The sequence below is a fragment of the Chrysochloris asiatica genome, unplaced genomic scaffold (genome assembly GCF_000296735.1).
Source record: "Chrysochloris asiatica unplaced genomic scaffold, ChrAsi1.0 scaffold00234, whole genome shotgun sequence".
Classification (NCBI taxonomy): domain Eukaryota; kingdom Metazoa; phylum Chordata; class Mammalia; order Afrosoricida; family Chrysochloridae; genus Chrysochloris; species Chrysochloris asiatica.
In genome coordinates, this window is record NW_006408752.1 from 2,904,578 (window position 1) to 2,914,567 (window position 9,990).

The 9,990-nt window shown below is 39.5% G+C and overlaps 1 protein-coding gene across 1 annotated transcript in view; it reads right to left on the reverse strand.

The window, feature by feature from the left end:
* IQGAP2 (IQ motif containing GTPase activating protein 2) overlaps positions 1-9,990 on the reverse strand; it is a 373,356-nt gene that overhangs the window by 212,957 nt on the left and 150,409 nt on the right. Inside the window, exon 4 of the mRNA XM_006873291.1 lies at positions 8,361-8,437. Coding sequence (XP_006873353.1) covers positions 8,361-8,437 — 77 coding nt within the window. The remainder of the gene's footprint in view (positions 1-8,360; positions 8,438-9,990) is intronic.

Consider the following 9,990-nt stretch of genomic DNA (forward strand, 5'->3'; position numbering starts at 1 on the left):
TGCAGATCACTATGTTATGATACGTAGGGGTTTCACTGGCTGATTTTTGTAACCGATTGCCAAGTATGTCTTCCTAGTCTATCTTCGTCTAGAAGCTCTGTTGAAATCTGTTCAGTATCATAGCAACACAAAAACCTCCATTGACAGACATCAGTGGGAAGTGAGAATTCTCATGCTGAACCACCACCGCACCCCTTTGTAACTGTCCTTGTTGTTGATAGTTGCTTTGGAGTTGATTCTAACTTATGACAGTTTCTTGTTAAGTGCCTTCGAGTTGGTTCCGAACTCATAGCGACCCTGCATAGGGTTTCTGAGGAGCAGCTGAGTTTGAAGCATAGCCCTTTCAGTTAGAAGTTCAGTGCTTATCCTACAGTGTCACACCAGTAACAGGGAAATGCTGATTCCCTTTTGAGGTTCACAGCCTTGTTAACATCACAGGTTCTCATGCCAAACAGCGTGGGTTTTGAATCCTAGTTCTGTCATTTACTAGCTGTGTGATCTTGGACAGCCTCTCTGCTCAATTGCCTTGGTTATAAAATAGGACTAATAACACTGCTTAGGTATGTTGTAAGGATTAAATGAGATAATACCTGTAGAGTATTTTGAACAGTACCAGGCACATACTTAAAAGCTCAGTAACAGCCTTTGCTTTCATTCTTTCTATTATCCTTATCCCGTGTCATATAAATGTGTACTTTGTACACAGCATGTGCTAAAAACCTACTACTGTGGTTTCCCAGCTCTTTCCAATGCTGAGAATCTTTTGCTGTTTCCTTCGCATTGATTCCATGTTTGGAATTGTTTTCTTTACTAAACCAATTTATGTCTCCATCTTCGATCACATATCATGTCAAGATGAATGTTCTACTCTGGTAGTGTAGTGGTTACAAGTTGGGCTGTCAATCTCAATGTCAGCAGTTCAAAACTACCAGTGGTTCCATGGGAGAAAGATGACCTGTAAAGATTTGCAACCTCAGAAACCCTGTGCAGGGTCACTATGAGTCGGAACTGACTCCACGGTACTAAACAACAACAACAACATACTGAATTTTCAGCTACGAACGAAATGAATCCTGAGGCAGTCTTACCATGGGGAAATCAGTTCAGAAGCCCCCTGAAAAGTTTAAAAAACAGACACTCTAGATGCTTCAGGTGATAAGCTATGGCATATGTACTGTTATAGGTACCAAGTCATGATTCACTGTCTTGCAGCGCTTAGAGTCCCGTAGATATAACATAACAGAGCTTAGAGTCCCGTAGACATAACATAACAGAGCTTAGAGTCCCGTAGACATGGACATAATACTCCATGAGAATGAGAAGAATTTTGAAAAATAAATGAAAGATATGGAAGGATACAACTGCCTTCCTCACCTTAACGCCAAACACCTTGATCTCCTGGTATCTCTCATGAGGGATCAGAAAGAGTTGATCCATTAGGTTAAGAAACCATCTTTAGAAAGTTTCCTTATAAATATAAATATGCAACCTGTCAGAGATACAATCTAAATAAGGTATCTGTAGTCAATTGGCTTTTTAGGAAGAAAAAAAGTTTTCAAGAGAATAGAGTATGAGACAAGGGAAAGGTATGCCCCCCACACCTGACATAACAGGCTCAAAGGCAACCTGACAAGCAAAGCATCCCCTTTATTGTGGGAGGGACAGCAAAGAGGGGCTCTTCTCCACAAACCAGCTAGAAGTTGGTCTGCAAGCTCTATCATTTCAGCACTGTTTTGGTAGCGTAGTGGTTACGAATCGGGCTGCAAACTGCAAGGTCAGCAGTTCGAAAATACCAGCTGTTCCGTTGGAGAAACATGAGGCTTTCTGCTCCCGTAAAGATTTATAGCCTCAGAAACCTTGCATAGGGTTGCTATGAGTTGGAACCGACTCCACGGCACATAACCAACCAACCAACCAATGCAATCGCAAACCCAACTGCTGGTGTATCCTGTAGGAAGTTACATTAATCTGTAGCAGGAACAGTCCCCTCTACATAGAGGAGAGGTAGACATTCTCAGCTTGTGGTTGGCAGTGCTGTTACAGTCATGGCAGACTCGATTTTGACTCATGGTGATCTCATGTGTGTCAGAGTAGAACTGTGCTCCATAATGACTTTTAATAGCTGATTTTTCAGAAGTAGATGGTCAGGTCTTTCTTCTGATGTGTCTCTGGATAGATGTGAACCTCCAACCTTTCAGTAAATAGTCAACACAGGGATTCCTGATTGATAGTATAATATGCACCTCTGCTGACTGCAAGGTCAGTGGTTCAAAACCACCAGCTGCTCCTTGGAAACCCCATACAAGGTCACTATGGGTCAGAACAGAGTTCTGGTGTAGCACTGTAGGATACATACTGGGATAGTAAATGCAAGGTTGGTGATGCAAGTACACAAGCTGCTTCCTGGAAACCCTGCATAGGGTCACTATGAGTTGGAACCAACTCAACAGCACTTAATAACAACACAACATAAAGGTTGTTGTTGTCATTAAGTGTTGTTGTCATTAAGTGCTGTTGAGTCAGTTCAAACTCATAGTGACCCTGTATAGGGTTTCCAACAACTGACTGATGGGTGTGGACGGCCGACATTATGGTTCAAACTGACCTTGCATTATTCTGCAGAGCCACTTAATATGTAGGAGCTTGGAAAGTCTGTGGAAAAATGGAATGAAAAGACAATGACATTTTTCCATTTTTTAAAAAAGGAATTAAAATCCCTCTCGTATAATAAGAAAAGCAAAATCCAACACCATAATATCCTAGGAAACCCTCTAAAGGGTCGCTGTGAGTTACAATCGCCTCGATAGTACCTAACAACAAATATGTTAAACTGAAAAATCAGTATGAACACCTATTGAACTGTAAAAGAATTCCCTGTAAATAGTAGATGGCATGTTTTAAAGCAGGAATACTCAGGACTGGTACAGAATATCCAGTTCAGACTGCAAAGTAAGGCTATTTTAAAGAATGCCATTTAAACCATGACCAAAAGGACACAATCTGATCCCTTAAAAACAGAGGATACTAATGTTTGTTAACTAAGGAGCTCTGGTAGCACAGTGGTTACGAATCGGTCTGTGAACCGCAAGGTCAACAGTGTGAAACTACCAGCTGCTCCACGGGAGAAAGATGAGGTGTTCTACTCCCGTAAAGATTTACAGCCTCAGAACCCATGTACAGGATCGCTATGAGTCAGAACTGACTCCATGGCACATAACAACAACAACAATGTTGTTAAAGTGTATGAAATGCTAGATGTCCACCACTCAGTGCCATAGAGTCGATTCCAATTCCTGGTGACCTGATCACTCAGAATAGAACTGTTCCTCTGGATTTGGGAAGCTGTCAGTCTTTACAGGAGCAGACAGTGTAAGTGTCATTTTTCTCCTATAGAGTGGCAGGTGGGTTTGAACCACCAACCTTATGGTTATCAGTTCAATGCTTAACTCATTATGCCACTAGGCCTCCTTAGATGGTCACAGTAATCAAAAGTTAGTATAAAGTGCACAAAAAAGTTGTAATAAATAAGAGAGGATAAAATAGGACTGCAGATTTTTTTTTTTTTTTTAATAACTTAAGAAGTTGAAAGCTGTTATTTAAATGTGAGAACTATTTATAGGGAGTCCTGGTGTGGCACTGTGGGCTAGTGCGTCAGATTGCAAAGTTGTCTGAACTGCAAGGTTGGTGGTTCAAGCTCACCAGCTGCTCCTTGGAAACCCTATACAGGGTCGCTATGGGTCAGAATCAACTCGATGGCACTTGACAACAACAGCTATTTATAGAGACCAGTCCCTGGAGAAGGACACCTTATGCTTGGTGGTGGTGGTTGGTGGTTATGTGCCGTGGAGTCAGAACCAACTCATAGCAACCCTGTACAGGGTTTCCAAGGCTGTAAATCTTTACGGGAGCAGAAAGCCTCATCTTTCTCCCGCAGAACAGCTGGTAGTTTCAAACTGCTGACCTTAAGGTTCGCAGCCTAATTTGTAACCACTATGCTACCAGAGATCCTTGGTAGAGGGTCAATAAAAAAGAAGAACTACACCAAAATGGATTGACACAGTGGCTGACCAATGGATTCAAACATAACAACAATCGTGAGGATGGCACAGGACCAGGCAGTGTCTCATTCTGTTGTACACAGGGTGAGTAAGAAGCACAACCAACTCAATGGCACCTAACAACAATATTTACAGGGTAGAGATATGTAGTATCTGTGTATACATACTGCAGGAAAGAATCAAGGCTAGGAACTCCAAGTAAGTCAAATTGTACCACCACTACCCGCCCCCCGACAAAAAAAGAAACCAGCATAAAGAAGTCCTGAGGAACATGTGAGGTCATAAAATAACGAGGTGGGAAAGAAACTAACACTGATGGTTATACTCAGTAATCAAACAGAGAGGACCCATAAATACTATCCTTGGTGAGAAATGAGCTAAATGGCCTAAAGCGCTCCAAGTACAGCTAATCTCCCTTCTCTTGCAAGATGGAAATCTCTAGATAGCCCAACTAATTTCACAAAAGTATTAAATAGGCATACATAAGCTTTTAATAATACTAACAGATTAAGTCAATGCATTATTATGACAAAACTATAGGTCATGTAATACTGGCCAAGTGAGACTTTGGAAATAATTTATTTCAGGATGATGGGAAGCGGGTGGTGGTGGATGGATGGAGAGAAACTTACTATAAATAAAAACCTACCTGAAAGCCATGCACTTAAAAATGTTTGATTGATTTCATAAGTAAAGTTCAACCCTAAAAAGTCAACTCAGTCAAATGCCTGCTGGTCAGGTCTGAATCATGTTAGGAAAAGAAATCAAATCAATGAGCACCAGGTATGTTGACGGTCAGCTGACTGGTCAGAAACCAGATCTAGAACCCTAGAATGAGTCAACTTTAGTGTACAGTGTGGTGATGAAGGATAAGCACCAGACTGCTAGCCACAAAATCTACAGTTTAAACCCATTAGCCTCTCCTTGGAAATCCAATACAGGGTCACTGTGAGCTGGAACCAACTCCACGGCACTTAACAACAATAACAGAATGAATCCAAATGAGTGTACAAATCATGAAGAAATGAGGGTAATCTGTGGTGTGGATCTTTTAGAAAGGGCTCAAAAAGGTATTTAATGTACACCAAAAAATCAGTTCTGCTAAATTTTATTGTTTCAACTTTATAAATAGTATTTAAATATTTAAAAACTGTTTCAATAAATTGTTTGTTAAAAATGCAAAACTGAACATTAAATAAAATGCAAAAAATGTTCTTGCTCATGCATAAATGGCGTGCAGACATTTTATTTTTTTTAAACCATTAGAAGTATCTCGTTAGTAAGGCCTGTTTATGTCTTCAGCAAGCTCCTTTTCGCTCAAAGGAAACAATGCTACCAGGGCTCCTTATCTTAAGTCCAAAGACATCAGAATACAAACAGTGGTTTTCACTTGATGTTGCGATCTGTTTACTTATGACATTCTAAACTTTCCAATGTTTTCCACAATGAGTATCTTGTTAAGTTCTGTCCAACTCATAGCGACCCTGTATAGGGTTTCCAAGGAGTGGCTGGTGAGTTTGAACCACCAATCCTGCAGTTCAAACCAACTTTGCAGTCCAGTGCATTAACCCACAGAGCCATATGGGGACTCCACATGAGTACAGACTTAACTATTTCTTTAAGTAAGACACAAAGAGATAAACATTCCTTTGAAAGGGAAAAAGGGCATTCATCATAATAGGTGAGTATGTCTACATTAAGGAACACTTGAGAATTTCCTGTGAGGCTATTGTGCTGAAATTCATTGGCTTCTGGACTTGAGAAAGTCAACTGACTGACAAAGGAAGTAATCTGTGTCTAGCAATAAGACTGGGGTCAGAAATAAAGTGAAAAAAGGAGGTGCAGGCAGGGAAGAGGGAAACATAGATACAAACAGGAAGCCAGGACAGGAACCCAGGGCATCTTAGCGACATAGCTGAAGCCAAGTCAAGAAGAAGACAGGACACAGAAGACAAGTTTGCTGGGCTAAGGTCAAAGGCAATGGAGAACTTTGTAGATCAAGAGAGGCTCACAGGCTTGGACAGGAATAAAGCAGCTCGTGGTAAACCTAGCTAACTGGGGATCTTCCCTTCTGGCTTCTAGACTATAATTAGAACATCTGACCTGCTTAATTCCCTACCAGGTAATGACAATGTTCCACAACAGCAAAGTTGCTGGATTTGCAGCTAGGAGATAGTGGTTAAAGACATGTTTATTCATTTCCACCATCTAACTATGTAGCAAGAGCACTGGACTTAAAGGATCCTGCTACCCAGCTTCCAAAGTAGTCTTGCCCAATAGAACAGAAACTAGCCTCACGTCAGTGATTGTTGTTGTTATGTGCTGTTGAGCTGGTCACAACTCATAGCGACCCTCTATAGAGTTTCCCCGGAGGGGCTGGTGAGCTTGAACCACGAACCTTGAGGTTCAAATTGACTTTACAGTCCAACACATTAACACGCAGTGCCATACTAGGGCAATTTCAGTGATTGGCTGCATTTTAAATCACAACAGGAAATTGTCTTATAGGGAAAAAAACAAACAAACAAACAAAACCACTTTACATTTCCCAGCTCCACACTGACAGGTAGCCATGCAAATTAGTTTAGAACAGGGAAAAGTGAAGGTGTTTCTTCTAGTGAATGCTGTTTACTAAGTGCTACTTTCAAAGAGCAAAGGTCCTGCTTAGATCAGATCTGGTGAATGACATGACCCAAGAGGCATCTACTCCAGGATCGGTAAAAGTAACGGAGATGTCCGTGATGAGCAATTGAAAAACAGAGAAAGAGAAAAAAGGAATCACAGTCACTGACAATAATAAACAAGTTATTTTTTCACTGTTTACCATGCTGTTCTAGTCCCATTATAACTTGTATTTGTAAGCCTCAGTGCAGTTCTATATAGTCTCTTTAGAACAGTGACTTCACCAGAAAGGAATTTAGCACACCATTTTTATATAAGCTGTTTAACATCAATGTCCCAGGTGTCTACTACAGGAAATGGATTTAAGCTTCTACAAAACACCCTGGAGCAATGTGGAGATTAGTACTATGAGGGGTGTGTGTGTGGTGGGAGACTAGCTTAGCAGGTCACAAACATGGTACTAACTAGAGAGTTAAGTTGTTTTCAAAGTAGTTTTGAAATCAAGAATGTTAAGTATAACACATTAAAAAATATTCCACCAGCACATTTACACAAGCAGCTTCTTTGGAAAATCTGCTGGCCCTAGCCACAGGTGAAGAGGCAGGAATAGAGGTAGGTTTCCCCTCAGTTGTTCTAAATCATTATTATTTAAAAAAACAAAACCAAAAACATAGAAAGGCAAATACATTTGTTCCACATTTCCAGTGACTGTCATTTGCCAAACTACTCTCCGAAGTAGTGACTGGGGGAAACTGTACAATTGTATGACATGACCCAAATTCTTCCTTCTCTAGAAGACCTGCATTGAAATAAATGATAGAAACCGTTTCCTTTGTAGAGGAAACAAGCCAGGAAGAAGTTAATATAAACCTCCAGGCAGAGGAATCTGCCAGGAAAATGACTGTGAGTGATAGAAACATGAGGCAGATGTTCTAAAGGTAATTTAAAATTTAATTAGACATAAAGTCTTCCAATCATTACCTGTGTGCAAACAGGAAGACAGCTACAAATGGGACTTTTAGAATCCTCTAACTATCACATTCTCCAGGACCACCAATAAAACAACAAACCTGTGAACTAGTAGAATTCCTATGTTTAAAAAAAATGCAGTGCTTATCAAAATGACTGCTTTAACACAATGAATCTGTCTTGATTTGACTAGTTTAAAACAATTTCTGCATTTCTTCTTTATCTTTAAGGTACAATTTCTATTGCACAACAGGTCAAAAGAAATCATCCTTACTTTCAATTTTCTTAATCGTTTAAAAAATATCAAAACCAGAATGATAATGAGCTATTAAAGCAATATACATTTCATATATTTTAGCAATATTTGTAAACCATCAGATTACAACTCAAGAATATGGTCTCACATTACTGTTGGGATTCGTAGAAGTTTCTGCTTAAATGATTTGCTTATTATATACTCTTAAATCACTTTCATTGATTTCCTGGTTTTCTAATCTGAATTGGATTTAAAAACAATCAGAAAAATTTTTTTTCAAGATTTTTATGTAACAATTATTTTAATTTTTGTACCAGAAAAGTCAAAGAGATTTGGTCTAATCAAAAAATTCTTCAGACTATTAAAGTAACTTGAGAGCTCTCTTTCACATTGAAAGTGTAGGTTTGCTCTCATCTATCTCCTGAGAGAGTCTCTTAGTTGTACTTTTCTCCTACCTCAGTGCATGAATGCAATAGATCATTCTTGGTATATTTTTCCGATCATAGACATCTGTGGTTTCTGGATAAAATATCTGGAAAACAAAAACAATGAGTTTATGATGGTTTGCTTTTCATAATTACGTTGACTCACCCAAAGAGCCCTATTTTGGTTGTTTTTGCTATTCTATATTAATTTTCTTCTTTAAAAAAGCTCTTGTGTGAATCAAATGATAGTTTACATGGGCGAACATGGTTTTGCACTCATCCTATCATATTTCATTTCAGTCCAATGATTACAATCCCCTCCATGTATCATCATTTAACAGTGTTTGCATCAATTTCCATTTTTGTTTTTTTATGTATACGAAAACACTCATGAATATATAATCATTTAAACAACCAAAGATCACATTCTACAAGCCTGCCTCCTGGCCACCAGCACACAGCCTTTCTCTTTCCATGACTCTAGAGTCCTCAGCTGCTCTAGTTCTCCATGTCCTCATCTCTGCCTCCATCTCTAGTGTCAATGTTTCTCTGGATAGGGTCCCATGTTCTGCTCATGCTCTTCTCCCTTGATAGTCCTAGGATTCTCTGTTCCTGGAATGTAACATTAACTACTCCACCCTTTTTGTTACAAAACTTCTACCTTTACAGTTGTGACAGTCACAATTAGTCATGATAACAATTACTCATGATTGAATCAAAAGATTGCTATCCCTATCTCCTTTCACCAGACCCATCTAGACAAGATGAAAACTAGTGAGTGGAGATTTTATCTTCCCACACACACTGAAATTAAAATTTCTCTTGAACACTTGTAACCCAGCCACTTCGTGCCTTTATAGCCACCCTTCCCCACCATTTTAGGTAGCCAATGTCTAAGTTGACCATCCCTATCAACCCTATATAAAGAGGGGATAGATTTGATCCTTGATGTGAAGAATCCTTCCCCTCTCTGTTGGCATTTTGAGCTACTACATTCATAAGTATAGTCAAGTTCATCAAACTGTAGCAATTTACACTTGTTTCTTTTATCAAAAATTCAGGTTTTTTTTGTTGTTGTTTTTTTTAACTTCCTCTAGTCGAGTTCTAGTCAAGGCACTCACTCATCTCTGCCAAGAAATTTGGAAGGCAACTGGCTGACTGATTGGAAGAGATCCATATTTGTGCCCATTCCAAAGAGAGGTGACTCAACAGAATGCGGAAATCATCAGACAATCTCTTTGATATCCCATGCGAGTACAGTTTTACTAAAGGCAATACAGAAATGGCTGCAAGCATATATTGACAGAGAACTTCCAGAAGTTCAAGCCAGATTCAGAAGAGGCCATGGAACGAGGGATATCACTGCTAATGTCCAATGGATCTTGGCTGAACACAGAGAGTATCAGAAAGATGTTTACCTGTGCTTTATTGACTACACAAAGACTTTCAACTGTGTGGATCGTGCAAGTTATGGACAACATTGCAAAGTATGAGTATTCCGGAACACTTAATTGTGCTCATGATGAATCTGTGCCTGGACCAAGAAGTAGCTGTTCGAACAGAACATGGGAACACTGAATGGTTTAAAATTAAAAAAAGTGTGCGACAAGGTTGTATTCTTTCACCATACTTATTCAACCTGTATGCTGAGCAAATAATA